General features: G+C 45.8%; 1 protein-coding gene across 3 annotated transcripts in view; it reads left to right on the top strand.

Annotated features, from left to right (window-relative positions):
* The window catches only part of ctdp1 (CTD (carboxy-terminal domain, RNA polymerase II, polypeptide A) phosphatase, subunit 1), a 103,626-nt gene that overhangs the window by 32,794 nt on the left and 50,293 nt on the right, over positions 1–20,539 (top strand). For all 3 annotated transcript variants that reach the window (XM_035429963.1, XM_035429962.1, XM_035429961.1), the window contains exon 11: positions 57–204. In XM_035429963.1, coding sequence (XP_035285854.1) covers positions 57–204 — 148 coding nt within the window. The remainder of the gene's footprint in view (positions 1–56; positions 205–20,539) is intronic.

The following is a 20,539-nucleotide window of genomic DNA, read 5'->3' as shown; positions in this document are numbered from 1 at the left end:
CGCGTTTTTGTTTTGTTTTGTGTGTACGTGGTCTGCATGCTTGCGTGCGTTTGTAGGGTGGTGCAGCAGCAGGACGAGACCCCAGGCCCCAGCCGGGACGAGGAACAGGCCGGGCCCTCACGCAGGAAACGACAGCCCAGCATGTCGGAGAGCATGCCTCTCTACACCCTGTGCAAGGAGGACCTGGAGAGCATGGACAGGGAGGTGAGAGCTACAGAACACGTTCAGCCGCACGTGTACACGCACGCACACACACACACACACACACACAAGTACATGCACACGCACTCTCACACACACACACACACGCACACATGCACAAGTGCATGCACACGCACTCTCACACATACCCACCCGCACACTCACTCATACGCACTAACATTCACAGACATGTGCACACTTTCACATCCATGCACATACACGTACAGCCTGATACACATCCACGCGTGCGCACATAAATGCAAGTACCCAATTACACATACACACATGTGCAGTTGCACACACACTTTCACTCATACACCTGTACGCTCGATTATAGGTACACACACATGCATACTTCCACAGAAACAGAATGAATACACATACTTGTGTCTGCACATGTAAAGCACACCAAAATTAAGAGATGGATGAGAACCAGCCTGGAATGTATCTCCGTTTTATCTTTACATCATTGTCTTTTAGATGGAAGCACCAATTGTGACAATCATTGTCAATGCTTTGTTCCAAAGATCCAAATCAAATGTTGGGGAAAAACATTTCCCCAGGCATTTCAAGGATTCATTTAATGAGCAGGATTATGAAACCGAGCGCTGGGGTCCCTAATGCTCACATCTAAGAAAATGAAAGTCTCTCAAGCACGTACCGCTGCTGTTTTCCGTTCTGTTATTGTTACCTTCTTCCTGGCAGGTGTGATTGTGGATGTCCACGGGCTGCACGTTCGCTGCTGCTAATGGGGCATAATGGACTCTGAGCACTGCTAATGGGATAGAGTAGGATGTAGCTGGCAAGAACTTTGGCAGCGTCTCGCCTCGCTCAGCGGCCTCCCCGGCCTCCTTCAAACGCGCTTCCCCCGCAGTTCTGACGCACGTGACCGCCGTAGCAGCGAACGGGTTTATTCGTGGGGTGATCTTGTGTTTGTTGCTGTAGTCATTATCATTGAGTCAGTATCAATTAGCGCGAGCTCATCTTCAATCACTTGGAATGCATTGAGGTAATTACAGAAAATGAAATATGACATTATGAAATGCGCTGTTACACCGATACGTATCAGATGTGTTTAAGCAGACTCAGACTCGGTTCCTTTTAAGATAGTGTGCAGGGCTGCTGGGCTGCTCACCCTGTAAAGGCACCGCGTGCAGCGCATAAGTAAGCACCGTAGTGTCGGATTGAATCTGGCCCGTGCCAGTGGCAGCCCTACAGGCTGGCTGGCAGCCCTACAGGGATATATGAAAGGAATGCATTGTGTTTATTGGGCACATTTGAGTGGAGTTCATTTGAGCGAGCCCTGTTGGCTGCCCGAGCACCCGTGTCTTGCTCTCTGCGTATGATTGGGTCTCCTTGGCCCCCGGTCTTTTCACTGTTAGCGCTGTTACCAGTGAAGAACGGTAAGGTTTAACTGTAGTTGTGGTGAGGTTCGGTCCATGTAAAGGCCAATCAGATCATCCATCTTTTCTCTTTGGAGGCAACTGCTAATTTTGACGGGACAATAGCATGCTAAAGGTGCTATCATCCCTTGAGGAGACACTTAACTATCCAAACCAAAGCTTTCTTTAGGTTGTGTTACATTAGGTGAACAAATGTGCTGCTGTGATTTTCTCTGGTTGTAAATGCATCTCTAAAACACTTAATGTGTTAAAAAGGTGTATAAGTGTGATCTGTGACACAGTATACCTAAAATTGTTGTTTGAGTGTGGTTAAAGAAAGAAAATGAAAACATTTATGCCTCAATTAGTTAGCCACTGCATCTTTACAAGAATGATTTTGCAACTATAGTTGCAATGATTTTCCATGCCATTATGTTCTCTCCCAAACACAAATGCTATCAGGCAGAACGAACAGAATGTGTTCACAATATATAATAAGTTTATACTATTATTGAATTATTGTGTGTCTGTTTGTGGCCGGGTAGTTTCCTCTTAGAATTGCTCAGTTCAAACAAAGGAACAAAAAAACGATTTTGTTTTGTTCCTTTGTTTGTTTTGTTAGTTTTTCTTTCTGTTTTTTTCATCTACTATTTGTATTTCATATATATTTTGTGAATATTTTCTGTGTTTTTGTATTTACATCTATAGAAAGCTACCTGTGTATAGCACAGCCTAGGGAGGACAGAAGCTGCACAGGTAGCTTTCTTGAGTTGTTAAAGTGTAGCTTGCTTCATTCATTTTTCTAATGGTTTGTAGATCTAGCTGAGCATGTTAGGGTTAGGGTTAGGTAAGTCCTAAATTTTGCTGTGTTTTCAAAATAGCCATCCTGGTCCTGTTTGTCATGACACTGTAATGCAAAGAGACAACCTGGATGACGAAACCCCTCACATTTAGGAACAGTTTGATATTAGTGTGCTGTAGGCAGTCAGCTTTTCCTTATTAGTATCATATTGTTTTTAATTGAAGCGCATTTTAATGAATTCATTTGGGAGCTGGACTCCGAGTCCTCTCACATCTGCATGAATATAAAGTTTTATCTCAAGGCTTTTAAGAGTGATTGCTAATTAAAAACCCTGAACGATTCCTTAACGCCTGTTAAGGTTCTGCTTGGCATCTGGCCACGCTCGCTAATCACACAAGGAGACTTGTGCTTTTCCCTGCCGCTACCTGCAGTTCCATGTGCAAATCTTAGGAAAGAACATCTGAAGGGGGGAGAAAAAATTCATCTTGATTAGCATGATCTTTTCAAAAGGTCAGCCTTGACTTTATAAAATATTCATGAGGAAAATATGTGGCCACCAATTTTGATTGGGTGGCAAAAATGTGGATTTGGTAACGATGAGAACATACGAATGCACTGACATTTTGGACAGATGTTATTAGCCAGTTGACGGCATAACATCTTTGGTGCCTGGAATTGAAGTTCACTTTCATACCTTCAGGTAGCCTTTGCTATGGTTGAATTAAAAAGTGACATAAGAAAAAGAAACCAGTGCTGCACAGTCCCCCATACTTAATTTTCAGCAGAATATGGGCACCGCCCATGTTATTACTCATATTTATGTCTTCTACCACAGCTCTGTTCTGTCCGTCTTGACGGGCCTTGAATTTTAATATAGGTCGCAGCAAGAAATTCCCGGGTTACGGTTAGTTTTTTTGGTTTTAAATTTTTTTCATTTTTGCATCAGCCATAGTTTGAATTCCGCAGGGTTCTTGGCATACTGTGAGATTAGACAGAGAATAGTCTCGCCTGCTTCATGAATTTGCTTAATTATTTAATTAGCCTAAGTGTTGCCGTGGGCTACACTCGCAGAGGCGATGTGAAAAGCAGGCAGTGGTCTGCTGAATAACCCTGGTAACCTAGAAGCATCTGGTGAGGCCAGGCGCTGTTTCACAGGTGTGAGGGTAATGCTGTGCGTGGGTGGGCGGGATTTTAGAGTGGAAAGAAGCAGCAGACTGCATGGTGTGGAGACACACACACACACACACACACACACACACACACACACACACTCACACACACGTGCTAGTGAGGGCCCTCCGGAACCAGCGGAGAACATTGCCGCGATGGGGTGCATCTATGAGATCAACGCAGTCATGATGATCATTATTTATAATCGTCACCACCATCATAATTGTCCTAATAATTATCACATTCTTAGCGTAATGGTCATAATAATTACCGTACTCATGGTATACTAATGCGAAAGACAGACTTCATGTCCATTAAGCAGAGTGCTTTATTTGTAATTAAACCCATCTTCATGTGTTACATGATGTATAGGTCTGCAGCTGCAGTGAGGGTCGGCCTTGTCCTCCTGGGAGTTTGGCGAGTTTGTGTATTCCTGGGTACCGGGCTACGATTGCATTGGCCCCACCCAGTAACATGCCAGCTGGCCAATAGCTAATGAGCAGTCATCGGTGATGGACGCCCCACTGACTGGCGCTCTCTCTCTGGTACTCTTTCGCCTGTGGCGTGTAAAATAGTTGCGTTAAATCACGCGACGCGAAGGACGCGCGCGGCTCGGTCGCAGTGCCCCGTGCGTGGGCGGCGCGGCGGAGACTCGAGAGGCGTAATCAGCAGTTTGAAATTGGGAATGGAAAAGTGCGCGGGGGGATTGTTTCGGGATGTATAGGACTTTAAATTGTAAGCTTGCACACTCAAATGTTAACTGTGCATCTCATACACAGAGCCTTCCCGTGTAGTTCTGTTCACCGTAGTGTTATATAATCTTGGCGAGCGCTGAATAACATTTTTCTGTACATCCAGCCAATAAAGCAAAACTGCAAGAGGAACTTTATTTTATCATCTCTCTCACCACAGTGTTTTAGTCTAGCCTCTGCAAGTCTAGTTTTTTTTCCCCCACACTTCATTTGTGTTTCATCATTTTTGTGGAGCTGATTTGTTTTGACGTCGCTTTAGGATGCCCCGTCCCTCGCATACCTTGCTTATTTGGGTTTTAATAGCTTTTATAACACCTTTCCTCTTTAATGGAGCAGTTTCATTGTTAAACTGTGTCTGTGTTGTGTCTGCTTGTAACGCCCAAGGCACAATAGTGGGAGGAGATGTTTGTATATAAATGACCAAGCGAAACTTTTTTTTTCTTTGTTCTTTTCCCCCTCATTTACAACATTACTTCAGTAAGTGTGGTTTTATTAAAGAGTGCCTTTTTTCGGGAAGACTTGCCTTCTCCGTCAGGTGCACGCCTCCGTTGCCTGTGTCTGCCTGCGCGGTCCCAGGCCGCCATGGGGCTGCTCTAGCGCAGCCTTCATTATCGTCTCTTCACTTCGCGGCCTCCCAGGTACGGCTCAAGACGTCCGGTACATTGTCAGACGTCGCGTCTGAAGTGCTCTCCGCTTCCACCCATTAAAGCTGTAACGCGCTACCCGGGAGTGCCAGGGAAGTATAAGGTGCACTTGCATTATTAATCAGGGACTTGTAGGAGTCCACACAGGATATTTAAACGGTGGCAGCTTTCTCGCGGCGAGCCGTCCCGCGGTTCCTATCGAGAGAGAAGGGGGAAATTAATTTTTTTCCGCACGGAGGTTTTGACTCCGAGGCCGGCCAGGCGAGCAGCCCCTCGCGCCGGAGGCCAAAAGGCAAAGCAGGCGCCATAGCGCCGTCAGCTGCTTCGTTCCGGCGAACTCCTCATTTTAAATCAGCCTCTTAATGGGTAATATGATTTCCTAAGACTGGGACGGTGCTTTGAAGTCTGGCGTTAAGGCTTCTGCTAGTGGAGGCTGCTGGGTGTTTCTTGTCTGGAGTTTGACTTGAAATGCATGCTATTTTTTTCTTCTTCCTGTATAGCCAATATCATGAAGCAGTCTGTTCTGCAGAGATTGTTCTTTGGTCTTCCAGGGTTTTTTTTTATTGGTTGGTTGATTGATCGATTCTTTCATTAAGTTTCACAATGATTGTCCTCCCCAAAAAGTCAATCTCGCAAACGGTCATGCTAGGGAATAAATCACTTTCGTTTTCCTTAATGGCTCACTTAAAACCCAAGCAAAGCAAAAGTAAAGTGGTCAAAGCTGCAATTATTTGTTGGATATATTGAACGTAAAATGTAGATATGTTTAACTGTTTCCTAGAAGCTAATTAGGGTTTGTGTTGTATCTGTTTCAGGAATATGATAATGATGTATGGTTGCAGGGCTCTTAGTGCTCTGATTTCTCCTCTTTGGTGGGTTTATTCAATGATCTGCTGTGAACTGTTGCAGCTGTCAATCATTCATGAAGGGGCGGGAACAGACATTTATTGTTTATAAATTGTTTATTGTTTACATTTATTCACACATTAATTCTGCATGGAACATGGTACATATTAGTTGTTGTGTCTTATTTTTTCACTTGCCAAACTGGTCTGATTGACACAAATGTATCTAAGTGACAAGAGCAGAAGTACAAATGGCAAAATTTCAAGTCTGTCTTGTAATATAATTCTCAGTCAAATTATTTCACGAGTGTTTTACAGATTCACAAATGGTTCAGATATTTACTTGTATTCTTTTCTTCCTTTTCACAATGATTGTCATCACCTTAGTACAGCTGTACCAGACTGAAGGCCTGGGGCACAGGAGGTGGCAGTCTACTGTTCTGGCAGAGGCAGGATGATCATTGCACCTCTGAGAGGCCAAGTAGCGAGTGACCTGACCTTCTCTGCAAAGACACAGGAGGGGAAGGCACACATTTTTAACAATAGAAAAGGGCAGGGCAGGAGGAGGTAGGCTGTGTTTGGAAGATACAGAGCAGTTGTTCTTTCCTCCAAAGACCCCCTCAAGAATTAAGTTCTTGTTGGAGCAAGTGAAGAATATTTCACAATATCAACGCAGAATGTGCAAAATTTGAAAGCAATGGGGCGAGTCAGTCTAGATCAGGGCCGTTAAACTGCAGTCTTGGCAGGCCGTGGTCTCTGCTGGTTTTTGTGATTTGCTTGCAATCAGCAGCCAATTTAGGATTTGGAAACAAGTTATGCAAGCTGTTTAACCAATCAGCGACTTAAATTAAGGACTTAAGTGCAGGAGCACATCAAAAACCAGCAGACACTGCGGCCTTCTAGGATTTGAGTTTGGACCCCCCTGGTCTAGATGTAATACAGAGTGTTAGGGCTGTGCTTAAAATATTGAAACACCAATATATCTTTTTTTTTTTTATTAATGATCCACATGTGCAGCAGTGTAGTTTATTGGTAAAGGTCTTGCAGCTATGATTTTGTGGGTTTGATTCCCAGAGAGGGCACTGCTGTTGTACCCTTGAACATTATATACCTGATATATCGTACTTCATATTACATACAGCTCACATGTGATTAAAGTGCACATTCTCAGCTTTAGACATTACAATGCTTTTTATGCGTAGTCCCCCCGTTTAGTAGTATCTTTGGGATCACTGTCTTGTAGGAGGAAGCGCTGTCCAATGAGTTTGGAGGCATTTGCTTGAACTTGAGCAAATAAGATGCTTCTGCACACTTCAGTTACATCATCAGTGAAGACAAGTGAGCCAGTACCTGTGGCAGCCATACATGCTCAAACCATAACACCCCCACCACCATGTTTCACAGATGAAGGGGGGGTGCTTTGGATCTTAGGCAGTTCCTTTTGGGCTCCACACTTTGCTCTTGCCATCACTCTGATACAAGTGAATCTTGGTTTCATCTGTCCGCAAGATCTTTTTTCAGAACTCTGTAGCCTCTTTTAGGTATTACTTAGCAAACTGTAACCTGGCCTTTCTGATTTTGTGGCTAACTACTGGTTTACATTTTGCAGTGTAGCCTCTGTCGTTCTGTTCATGAAGTTTTCTGCAGTCAGTAGTCACCGACACATCCACGCCTGCCCCCTGAAGAGTGTTTCTGCTCTATCAATGTGGTGAAACCAAAATGTACTAAAAGGCCCTTTAATAAAAGATGAGAATCTGCACTTTAACCGTGTGTGAATTGTTTGATTACAAATCATGATTGCAAAATAGTGCAGTACCAAGCCTAATCAAGAATAAATAGTCTTTGTCCCAAACATTATGGGGCTCACTGTATATTTATATATATCTGAACCTCCAAACTCGGCCCTTCCATGGAAGACAAAATGCAAAATGTTATTCTGTGCCAGACGTAAACATTTTCTTGTAGCATAGTGATTAGGGAACTGGGCTAGTAACTCCAAAATTACAGGTTTATAGATTATAGTTGTGCCCTTGAGCAAGGTACTTAACTCGAATTGCTTCAGTAAAACATCCAGCTGTATAAATTGATTGCATGTAAAACATCACTCTAGATGAGAGCATATGCCAAATGCCTAAAATGCTGAAATATAAATACAAATCCACATATCATAGTGACTGCTATGTCAATATGTTTATTCATTTTCATGAAACATGCTCATTTGTATGTTTTATATGCATATGTTCAAGAATGAAAACAAAGCATTCGTTCGTTCTTTTTTTGTGATGTATCGCTTGGGAGCTCATTTAACTTCAAAGGCCTCTGTATTTATGGTCTTGGCTGACATTATATTGATTCTTTATGTTACTGTTCACAGTAAACCAAAGCTGTACTCGGTGATGTTTTCCTCAATGTTATCTGATGTGGTTTTGTAAACATTTCCAAAATCCATATGTATCGTGATAAACCCCCCCCTCCCCCATATGGGAACACGTATAGTATCGTGAGGCACCTGACAGTACCCCGCCCTCAAATGCACACTGATGTTTGCAAAGGTTCTGTCAGCTGTGATTTGATTGGACATCCCAGTGTTGCGGAGGAAAGGGGAATTACTTCAGTAGATTAGCGAGCTGAAAGGGGAGTCTCGGGGCAGATAAAATCGAGCCGATAGGTCTCGCTGTAAAGAAAGAGCCTAATGGGCCTAAGCCTGCTCTGGGGGCTAATGAAGAGTTTCGTTTTATATTCCAATGCCCCTTTCAGGCTCCCAGGGCAGATTCCACTCCCCTTCCTCTCACAGAGGGAGGGAGCGTTGTTTTATCGCGGCTGGCCACGGTCTGAATGTCAGGATGGCGGTACTGATGGGTCTGCCTGACAGAGTGCAGAAGAGGTTTCCCCTGCCTGACGGCTCGCGGATTTATGGGTCTCGAGCCCCCATCAGTACGCCTGTGAGATTTATACTTCCCATACAAGGGAGCGGACCATTCCGGAAGCATAAACTTCCATCCAGTGCCAGCGCACGTGCAAGCCGCCCACCCGCCCCCTTCCCCTCGCCACTCCCCACCCCCCTGTGAGGTGACACCAGGAAGCCCTAAATCAAGCCACACTGTCCTTTCAAGGGGAAAATTTCAAGGGCCTTGTCTGCAAATCAGAATGGCAGACACTGCCAAGAGCAATTGCATTCGAATGCTCAAAGGAAGTTTGGTGACAAGGTCCCGAATCCCTCCACAGCCTCCGCCCAAGGACTTGAAAGTAGCCGTTCACAACACCCGCGTAGCTTTAAATTTGCAGCCTGTGATTGATGTCACCGGTCAAATCAAAATCAAATCGGTTTGATTAAATTAAAATCTCTACGTTCACTATCTTCCTCTGTTGTTTCCTACCTGTCTTGGCGCATGGGATGGTTGAACAGGCTGTTAAAGATTAGCCAATTAAAAATACATTTAAGTAGTTTCCCATTTTATAAAAATCCTGGGGGGACTGGTATTTTAAGAGAAGGACTATGTGTCTGCTTCCTGGAGGTTTTTGGCTAGCCATATATCATAATTTTTAAATCATTCATGTAATCTGGAAATGGAGATTGAGCACCCAGAGGATCTTGCGAGGAGCAAGGTTTCATCCTTTACAGATTGCTGTGATTTGTTATAAAATTGGATGTACCTAGGACTAGAAGTGATTAAAAACTGGGATAGCAAGTCTTGTCTGGAGGACCACCTGCATTTGTTGTGTGAATGTGATTTTTTACAGCATGAATATATCATAAAAGCTCTTTGGAGTCAAACAGTGTCTTGGAAAATCCGATCTTCAAGGTTGGCCTGTGTGTTTACATGATTTGCTCTACCTGTCACAAGCTGCTGAGTGGCAAAAGTAAAAGCCCTCTCGCCAAATGGCTGCCTCTGAACCACCGAGCGCTAACTGCTTCCCCCGTGTTGTGTTTTTTTCCTGCTGAATTGGCTTTGTTTGCTGCAGGCTACAGTCCCTTCCCGTGAACTCCTGGTGTTTGCATCTTTTTCATCTCCGTTCGGTGGAAGATTTCGCAAAATGTCTCCTCCAGGTCTAGCACGTCGTACCTTGTGCAATTAGATCTCTTTTTTTGTCCGTGGCATTTCCGAAAAGCTGGTCTATCTCTTGCGCTTTCAACACAACCTATTGGTCGGTGTTATAGCATGCTTTATTTTCAGGGCAATTACTTTGACTGCTGTTAAGAATAATTACATGCTAAAATCCCGGGCATACGAAAACCGAAAGGAGATTCTCTGTCTCGCTTCCTTTGACGGTGGCAAAGTCCCCGTTAGATAACGCGCGTGGAAAATGTCACTGCATGCTCTTCCTCCCCGTGCCTTTGACTTCAGTTAAGAAAAAAAAAAAAAAACTTCCTGTCTGGGCTCGGCGCTTATCTCCGAATGGTGGCCAGGCTCGTATTTAAATGTCAGACGCGTTTACGTCCACAAACGTGTCAATTTACAGGACTCCGGGTGCACAATTCTGAGCGCTGATATTGCTAGCGCGCGCCCGCCCGCCAGGCTGCTTTTGAATGCCACCGGCGTTGTTGACGTTGTGATTATTGAGCCCTGTACGTTTGCTGACGCATGACAGCGTCTTTTGACCTCTGTCATTGTCTTTTACGAAGCATGTTTATTAGCCTGTCAGGAGGACTAGACATTGCCTAATACTCAATCATTCGCAGATTGCGTTCCCCTGATACTGCAGCTGATTGGATGTGTTTTTTATGTGAAGCCAGGCTGTAAAGATGCTCGTCTTTCTCGTTGATTGGATGCCCGTGTAGTTGCTGACGACCCTCAGCCTGGTCTTAACCATTGGACCGCCTGGATGTACTTAAGTTTAATTTCAGGGAGAGCTGCTCTAGCCTAGAGGTTCACCTTCCTCCTACTTCTTTCCTTCCTTCCTTCCTCTTTCTGATTTTCCCTTGTCATCAGAAAATGTTCCCTGTCTTGTGCAGCAGACTTTTTTTGGCACACTTCTTTTATCCCCCCTAATGCAACAGAAGACGTCTTTAAGGAAGAGTCATGCTCCTGTGTCACTTTGCCTTGAAATGTGATTCATTTCCTCATTCTCCCCGGCCGAATCCATATTCGTGCCAGCCGAGTGATCCTCACCCGCTTTTAAGCAGACCGCCCAACGGTGCCCCCTACCGAATGAACGTGGAGTAGCAGTCCTTGTCTCCAGTTTTTTGTGAGAGCCTGGCAGGCAGCCCCCAAACTCCCCCCCCCCCATAGCTCTTTCTTTTATTACACCAAAGCTGAAGTGGGAGACAGGTCTGAAATAAGCAAAGAAGATTTCCATTTTCCTCCTCCCTCCCCAAAAAACTTTTTCACAATGAATAAATCATACAGGAGTTGGCTGAGGGGCATAAATGTGCCATGCTCACAATAACTTCTCCATGCACCGAGAGTGATTAGGATGAAACGCTGTCTTCCGTAGATGAATTTTAATAGGGGCTGACACTACATAAATTTTGCTAGGATAGTGGTAGTTTCCGAGCAGTCTCGCTCTCTCAGCTGTGAATAGTGGCAACATTTCTCCACACCCCACCAGTAAATATATACAAGTTTTAAGCCAGTGATGGGTTGCCTGAGGCTGAGGATGCCAAACAGAGTCAAAATAATTTTTGTATTTAGTTTCATTTGTCTTTTTGTTGTTCATTGAGTGGAATTTTGATAAACCCAAGGTTTGAGGTGCTGTTGGCACCAAGCTCATCAAGCAATTAGCTTACCTCATATGCATGGTTAAGTAATACTATGCATGTCCAGTGAAGCATTTTTTTCCTAATGTTCTTTAATCAGAGCACAACTCTTAAGTAAATGTAATTTAGTTTGTGGACTCAAACACGCCCGCTGGCTGTGACCAAACCATCTTCCCTGAAACACCTGACTGCATCAGAATCCTGCTCGACGTGCTGTTCATTAGAGAAAGGCCATTTTCTGCCCGGGTTCACTTTGAATGGCCTGCAACCTGGTGCATTTTAATTGCAAATTAAACTCAAGTTTGTTTCGTTGACTTGACTCCCTTGTAGCAACGCACGGATGCTGTTGCGGGTGGTGTTCCGTTGCGCTGGGTTTGCTCACTCTTCAGCTGTGGAGGTGTCCTGTGAAACACGTCCAGGTATGATGGAGAACGTAGGACTCCTCACGTTGCTTTTCCGGTGTGCTATTTGAAGCTTTTGCCAATTGAGTGCAAGAGGTGCACAACATAAAAGATGGCTCCTTTTGGAAACCATGCCGGCAACATATCAAGAACACAAGACTCAAGCCCAGACGTGTGTGACATCATGGCCACTGTTCTATGCCTATGAGTGGTTTGTTTTTGAGCCGAACTTGGCGAATGTGTCAGCTTTTCTGTCGCATAGTTTTTCAAAGAGTTGTAATCGCAAACACTCAGTTTGGTTCAGTTCAGTTTGATAGTTTTCTTTCCCCTGCTGCTAGGCACTTACTAGGCATTACTGTCACTGTTACCTCCAAACAAACTGAACAACACTTCTGTTCGAATTAAACAGTCAGACAAAGTATAAGGGAAAGCTTGGGGATCCCGATGATGAAGACAGTCAAAATCCTTTTGTAGGAGTCTACCAGAATTACATTATCAACAGCGTACATTAATGTAGTGTCATTTTAGACAGCAAATTAAGTTTCAGTTTCTGTCAAGTACTGTAGCTGATGTAGTATGTGATGTGTGCTGTGCAGATGCGATATCTGTACTTTAATAAAATTCTCCCCTTGTCAAAAACTAGCTCTCTAATTATGTATTGTGGTTCTTGTGAACCACAAAAAAGAGACTATTGATTTGCTGCTGAGGTGCTAGTATGCTTTGTAAGCTTTAGTTCTTTATCCATTATAATTGGGGTTTTAGCAGTCCTTGTGAGTGAATTAGAGGCAAGAAGCAGGTTTTTCGTACATTCATTTGCTTCAGTCCTGTTTCACAGATAGTTAATAATCCTGTGTTTGCTTGGAGCAGTTGGTTCACAATTTGATTGGGGGGGGGCTTGTACACATAATGTGGTGGAACGGACCCTAATACTGCGTGTATGTGTCTGATAGTAATTCTGTGTACATACATTGCTGTCAGACCTGTATACACAGTAGAATAGACAGAATAATCTGACGGTAATACTGTGTATAGGCCTATATGTATGACATACTAAAGCTTCATACTTCTGGTCTTTATCACCATTTTGTGGCACACAGCAGGCGCATGCACTTCTGCTCAACGTTCGGCCGTAACGCACGGCACAGTCAGACCTCAGCTCCCAGCGCGTGGCGTATTAAAGGCTGATTGTTACGCGTTATGTAGAAGTGAGGGCTCGAGCCGGCTAGCAATTATTACGCGCAATTTGAAGCAGCCTTTTTCCCCGCTTGCTTCACCTTCATCGCGAAGCGAAGGAGAAAGCCGCTCCGTGGAAGTTCGATTTTAGCCCCACTGCGCGCCGCTCGTGTGCGCGTGAAAGAGAAGGCAAGCTTGTGGGAGGTGGGAGTGTGCGTACTCTCGTTTTAAATACGACTATTATGTTTGGCGGCAGCGGCGGCGGCACTATTTATATTGCCGGAATGTTCTGCGAAGAGCACAATGGCGGCGGTTGTAACTGCGATGATGACGGCTCTTGTTGTTATTTTCGGGGCCCCGCTCTCTGGGGAACACCCCTGACTGTAAGAGGCCGGGGAAGGAGGCTCGCTCATTAAGGCGGGAGGCCCGGGGGCCCATCAGTCACGGCGAGCGGAGTCATCGAACCCTGGGAGCGATTGAACAAATTGATGACTCGTGAAGCGCTTGTCAGCGGGGCGGTCCCGTCGGAACCCAGCGCCTGACCTCGGATCGACTAGAGCGGAACGGCGGGGGGGGGGGAGGACCGGGCGAAGGATCCCCCCCCCCCCCCCCCCTCCTCGTACAGGCCGAGCCGAATTTCCGAAGCGAACGCCCCCGTACGGGTCATCACCTGCATCACCTGCGTTTCGCACGCGTCCCCATTACGCAGGCAGGCCCTCTGATCTGTGGCGAGTAAGCGGTCTCCAGGGTGTCGTGACGGGGAGACAGGCGCAGTCCGCTCAGGGCACAGTTCACAGTGCTGCGTCCGTCTTGGCCGTACCTCTGCTGCACCTGAGCCGGAGATGATTAGGCCTGAGCTGTGTCTGGGAGAGATGATGCATCTGAACTTTAAAAGGAATTTGGGGTTATGGGGGGGGGGGGGGGGGGGGGGGGGGGGGGGGTTGGGTTGGGGGTTCTCAGGCAGTAACCCTATACTGGAGTCGCACTGTATGTTATCTCTATGTTCTCTCCCTGCCTCAGTCAGGGGAAGAGGCAGGCTCCCAGAGTGTGGGAAATAGTGAGACTGAACTCCCCCACCCCCCCAACACACACACGCATACGCACACACACACACACACGCATACACACGCACACACGCACATACACGCACACACACACACACACACACACATACACACAAACACACACACACATGCACACAAACACACACACACGCACACACACACACACCCACACACGCACACACACACTCCCCTATCCCCAGCAGTGAACCAAAAAAGGGCGTATGTGTAAAACGTGGTATGCACAGTTGGCACCTTTATTTGGTCTAGGTCGAGAAGCTTTGTGCAGGAATGAGGAATGACCAAAGAGTCCCGGCATAAGACCCTCCCTTTCCCTCTTCTTCGCTCTCTGACTGCGAATTTTAAACGCTAGCGATAAACGGCTCGTCAGCTCTTCACATTCAGCCGAGTTATTTCACTTTACCGAGTCACTTAACCAAGTGAAGAGTTTTTACTTAACACGGTCGAAATAAGACCGCAGAGTGGATTTAGCGTTCAGTCGCTGGTTTAGCATCTACGCTCTTCCTCTTTCCCCTGCGAGACTGTCCAGTACGCGCCCCTTTAAGACAGCCATCGGCCAAATACGGTACAGCTTGTATTTGGAGTTCTGATTATTGGAGGAACAAAAGGTCCTGCTTCTCATCTCATCACTTTTTATGGGGCTCGTAAGAACAGAGGCTGTTTGCCATAGGGCCTAATTGAGGGAGAGCTTAATGTGGAAAATAGTGCCAGCTGTGTGCATCGGAAATTTGCCCCCCCCCCCCCCCTTCCCAAATGAGACTAATTGAGAGCTCCAAGTCCTATTAATTATTAATATGCGTGTGTGTAACTTCTGTGAAAAGGGGTTTATGTGCAGTCTAATGACACTGAGTACACTGTTGGAGGTTTGTTTACACGTGGAGGCTCTGTACTGGGTAAAGACAGAGGAAGACAGAGGCGGTTCTGCGCTTTGAAGGAGGGGGGCAGCGCAACGCACTGCATATCGGAACGTTCGGCTGGAGCACTGATCGTTAGATCTTTAAGGGCGTACTTTGTTTTAATGGTATCATTAGAATTATGGAGATAATTTTATTAGATTGCTCGATTGGACTGAATCGTTTCCACGTAACATATTGTCGGCATTAATTACCCGTCCCTGTGATCTTAAGTGATGCAATCCAAACATACAAGCGGGCCGGGGGCAAAGTGATGCAATCAAATAACATTGAATTATGAATCCATTTTGTTTCACTCAGCCGCGGATGGAGGATGTTTTTCATTTTTTTCAGCTCCACGGCATAAGGCAGAAACCAGAAATCTGGGCGCGTTACCCTGCCGGAAATAGGGAAACGGTGCCCGTTTGGAACGGCTCACCCGTCCCGCGCACCAGTCAGACCTGGGCTCGCGGCTCAGCAGGCGTGACGGCTGGGGCTTGTGCGGACGCTCGTCAGATCCCTCCGTCTCCAAAGAGATGTCAGGGTTTGGCAAGACGCCCGGTTGTGTCGCTCAGTCCGTCTCCCCGAAATGGGCTCCAGTGAGTCCCTCGCCCTCCAATCACCGGCAAATTTGTCTGCCCCTCAGGTCACCAGAACTGCTGCTTGGGGGTAAACTGTGGGACCGAAAGAACGTTCCACATCTTTAACATCTGTTTGTAAAGCACCCAATCAGAAATGCATTCTCACATAAGTGGTGCTTGAAACAGGGCCTCCCATTTCCAGGGGTATTGATCGGAGTAGCTCGCAACAAAAGGGGAAAAAAAGGAACATTTTTTTTTGTTCTTCTATGTTTTTTTCAACTACATTTTAGTTTTAAAAAATCGACGGGCAGTTGCAGCCTATTTTTACGATACATTGTTTGCTTTCAAACAGAAGGACTGTCTGCTACCATTGTGCTCACCAGCACATTAGCAGTGTCATGTTCTTAATGAAGGGCAGTTAGTGTGGAGTTACTGCAGTTTTGTCTGGTTGTTTATTTCTGCTCGTCCGACCTCAAATCCACTGATGCCTATCATTGGGTTTGTTCTTATTGTGGATTCATCTACTGCAGGTGCACATAGGTGCACCTAAATTCCAACCCGTCTGGGTACACCTGGTTTGGTTTGGTTGGATGTGGTTTTGTTGAGATGCTGCTGGGTGGAAGTACACTTGCAAAACTCCTCAACTTTTCTGTTCATCCTGCTGAATCATGAAAAATGTAACCCTGCTATCAATCTTTGATGAGATGAAAAATTCTCACTTGGCTGACATAGGCAAGCCGATGAGATCTCTGATGCATCGTCACTGAACTGGTGAGAAAGCAGAGCGAGTGGGCAGCTGCAGCAGCGATAAAAATTACAGCTACACTGAGCACAATGGAAGAAAGTAATCGTTAACCGTGAAAACATTGGTTTTACTATAAATGATTGATTTTATTCATTCAGGTCCCAAGTGAAGCTGGAATTTTCATCAGGGCAGGGCAGTGCACAGACAGGGCAGTGCGCAGGTAGGTAGGGAAGTGCGCAGGTAGGACTGGGAAGGAAAGTACAGACAGGAAAGTGTGCAGGCAGGGTAGTAAACAGGCAGGGCAGGGCACAGGCAGGACGGGGCAGTGCACAGATAATCAGACATTAATGGAGCATTTATTGTGACTGGGTAGTTTTGGGTCGAAAGACTGTGGCTCAAACGATCTCGCTGCCGCAAGGGTCACAGGCCCGAGGCAATCTTGATCCGGGCTCCTCAGACCTGCAAACTCACCTTTCTGACCCCCTGAGACCACCGCGCTCCTGTGACCTGGGGTCACGCTGGCCAATCGTTTCATCATCCCTCATCCGCCTCCTTCACCTCCATAATGTTCACCCCGTGCAGTTATGACCAGCCTTGGGTGCCTCTACGGGAATGCACTGACCATGCGCCATTGCTGGTACCTGAAAGGTATTGACAACATTTTTTAGAAATCCCAAATGGAATTTGCAGGTTTGTCGGCATCTTAGCCATGGTGTAGAGAGGACTGAGATAACAGAATCACATAGGTTTTTGTGTGCTGGTTGGACTGAATGGTTAAAGTCGTTTGATTTTTGCATGAGCTCTGCAGCGAGTGTGGTTGCTCGGTTCTTCCGTGCTCAGTTTATCCACTTCAGCAGGTTCATTTTAAAGCAGCTGAAGGAGACTTCTGTGTCTCCATGTTATTTTCTTTTTTTTTATTTTATTTTTTCTCCTTATCTTTTTTGGATTTTTTTATGTTCAAGCCAACAGAATTCTGTACTATTGGCTAAACTTATGTAACTGTCCCTGTTCTGCCCAGTTCAGCAACTAAAATTGATTACCTGCGGCAAGAAACACCATAAAGGACTTGTATTTCACAGTTTTGCCAGCTCGGTTATTAAATTACTTGCATCCAGCACACAGAATTTTTTTATATTTTTTTAACCACTTCCATGTTTCATTTTCTCCTGAGAGCAGGATTCACAGGCCGCCCTGCCAAGGTTGGAACATTGATTGTACAGCTTTGAAGATGTAATAATGAATTTCATATTCTCCCTTGGGTAATTGTAAATTTAAAAATAGTTTGGCTGTGGCTGTGTTATCAGGGAGCCTTTGATCTGGTCTGCGCTGAGGTAAACAGAGCCTCTGTGCGTGGAAACAGTTTCTCGGTCTGGAGAAGCCTCACAGTTGTTACGGTGCATTGTGCAAATAATTTCACCTCCATTTTGTTCTGCAGGCCGTCCCCAGGACTGGATGCTTTTGTTTGCCACCCTTGTTCAAAAGAGAGTAAATTGGCTTTGGTGTCATTGTCAATGCGTTAATGTTTTCTCTGTTAATTCTTTGCCACCGGGTGCACAGTTGCCCTGCTGCGTGTGCTCTGTTTACGTGTTTACGTGAACCACTGGGATACGTATGGGAGACTAGGCTACAGCGTAACATTGTTGAATACGGTGGAATATGGAATTTTTGTTTTTAATATGTAAAATAAGGGTTTAAAGTTTTTTTTAAAAAATTCAACACCATTGAAGTGAAAGGATTCCCGCTTTCAGCCGTACTGGAGAAGAGTAGTGTGTCGCGGGCTTAATAAAGGTAATAAAACGCGTAATCGCCTAAAGCAGCTGTGTCCCGGTAAAACCTTTCTCCCGCCTTCCGTTCGTCCTGTTTCTGCTCGGTCATGAATCTCTGATATATGCCGCGATATTACCTTGGGTCTTTTCCATATGTAGTCACTTGGCCACTGATGTGACAAGGGTTTTAAATCTGCTCTGTGTGCAATATTGGGAGTGTAAATTCCAGCTAAAATATCTCCACAGCTTAGAGGTAAAGCCCAGCCATACAGCTCAGCAATAACCCTGTGCAAACAGCACCAGGATGAGTGAGCAGGCTCAATAGTCTGGCCGCTTGAACTATCTGAAATAAATTTTTATTCTGCCATTTGCTAGCTGATTTTGATTTAACACCTTCTGTGCAACCCCTTTTCCCTGCCCTTAATAAATTTGTTGGGCATGACTAATTGTTTGGCATGACCCTCTGAATATTTGTTAGACAGGAAAATCATGTCTGATCTTTTCCTCAACTGACTCATTTGACTGGGAAAGTGGCTGCTTCAGACTGCTTCAAACAGCGTTTTACATTTGAGACGCCAGACGACAAAAAGACTAGCATGGGCTAGCATGAACCATATGAACAGGGCCCGCCCTGTTGCTGTTTTTCCTCAGATGACCCTGATTTGACAGAAGACGATTAGAAATCATGGTCTTTTATTGTGTCAATGGCACTTCTTGTAGGCAAGAACCATGTCCTCTGATTATGGAAAATACAAAATATGTCATTTTATTCAGTAGTATTTGTCAAGTGAACTCATGGTTTCCCATGCCTTTGAGAGTCTGTGCTGGGAACTTGAGTGCAGCCACACATCTGCATGTAAACTCGCCCCACTGTGTGTCTCCATTACAGCGCTCTCTCTCCTCCTCTCGGGCGTAAAGGGGTGAAGCTAAATGTGCACACCAACATTGGCCCGCCGGGTTTTGAGTACAGGTTAGCCGGCGTAAACGGGAACACGAGTTCCCAGAAGGTGTTTGAAACCCGGGGCGGTGAATATCCCGTTGCGTTCCCCCGTGACGTCTCCCCGGCTCTGAGCGTTGGTCATCGCAGCGTTAGCTCTGTCGGCTGCCTGGAGCGCGGGGCGAAGACTCCGCTGTGCGCTCTCTCTCTCTCTCTCTCTCTCTCTGCGTTTCCCACACGCGTCGTCCGCGCGATCGATCGCTCTTCAGAGCGCGCCGCGCGGGGAGCGGTGTGAGGTCCCGTCTCCCCGCGGTGTGCAGAGTCGCGGGTGGTCGCGCACAAACGCCTGCCGTGATAAAAGGGGAAAACGCCAAATAAATTGAATTGCTTGTCTGTTTAACAGACAAGCTAGTTTTTTCTCACCCTGAGAAACCAAAATCCGCTTCGCATTTGAGAGGCGCACAATTTTAGTTCATTTATATTCAGCCCTGTGTTTGCTCCTTCGGCTGTAGTCTCTCTCCCCTTTCTACTCTGACACTAAAATGCATATAGGCGTGTTTTACAGTTGTGATCTGTGACTGTGCAGAAGTGTAATCTTGATCTGATTTCTGTGTCCGGTGCCTATGGAGAGCCATACTTGTTGAATTAGCCTCTGGATTTGTCCTTTGCTCCAGCGTTTTCTCTGACCAATCAGCACGGCGGCAGAATGCCTCTTTGGCTTCGGCAGTGAGCCCGCCCATCCACCCAGACCTTTTTAATAGATCGTTTGTCGTTGTCTGCCGCAACGCCGTTACCGCAAACCGCGAGTGCGCTCTCCATTTATATGACCTGAAATAGGCTTGTCACGGTGTTAATATTTTGACGCCTCCCTCTGAAACTCTGTTCATATCAGTATTGCTAGTGGTGGCAGCAATTGGAGAGCGGGGTTGGAGGGGGTGAATTCACTCCGAGGTGCGTACCGTAGATTCATACTCTGGGCCTAATGAGAAAATTACATCGCTCTGTTAGCTATCACGTTAGCTTTCAGCACAACCTGCAATAAAGGCTGTCTTTAGCAAAACCTTTGCTTCAGGATAATTTAAAATACACAGATCTTTGCCATGAATGTTCTCCGAGTGTGAGCGCAGAGAACGAAGAATACGTCTATCTACGATTTTTAATAATGTTGATAAAATGTGCACAATTTTGTCATTACAAAATACCGGTATTGACGGCGCAGGGATAACTACATCAGTGTAGGCTCACGCACCTTATGCCAGCAAACCGAACACCGCGACCAGCAAGTCCTTAGCGGAAGGGGGAGCTGTGGAGGTCAAGATCCTTGAACGAGTTGCTGAGTACAGTCTGCTGATTTTGTCTCGATAAACAACATCACTTCGCACTTCAGGGCGCGGGCGCTGGAAGCACACATCAGGGTCATGTGGGCCCAAGAGAACGGTGCCCTGTATGGTCTACCAGACCCCCAAT

The sequence above is a fragment of the Anguilla anguilla genome, chromosome 8 (genome assembly GCF_013347855.1).
Source record: "Anguilla anguilla isolate fAngAng1 chromosome 8, fAngAng1.pri, whole genome shotgun sequence".
In the NCBI taxonomy this organism is placed as follows: Eukaryota; Metazoa; Chordata; class Actinopteri; order Anguilliformes; family Anguillidae; genus Anguilla; species Anguilla anguilla.
The sequence above is the reverse complement of the archived record's forward strand: the minus strand, read 5'-3'. Positions and strand labels throughout refer to the sequence as shown.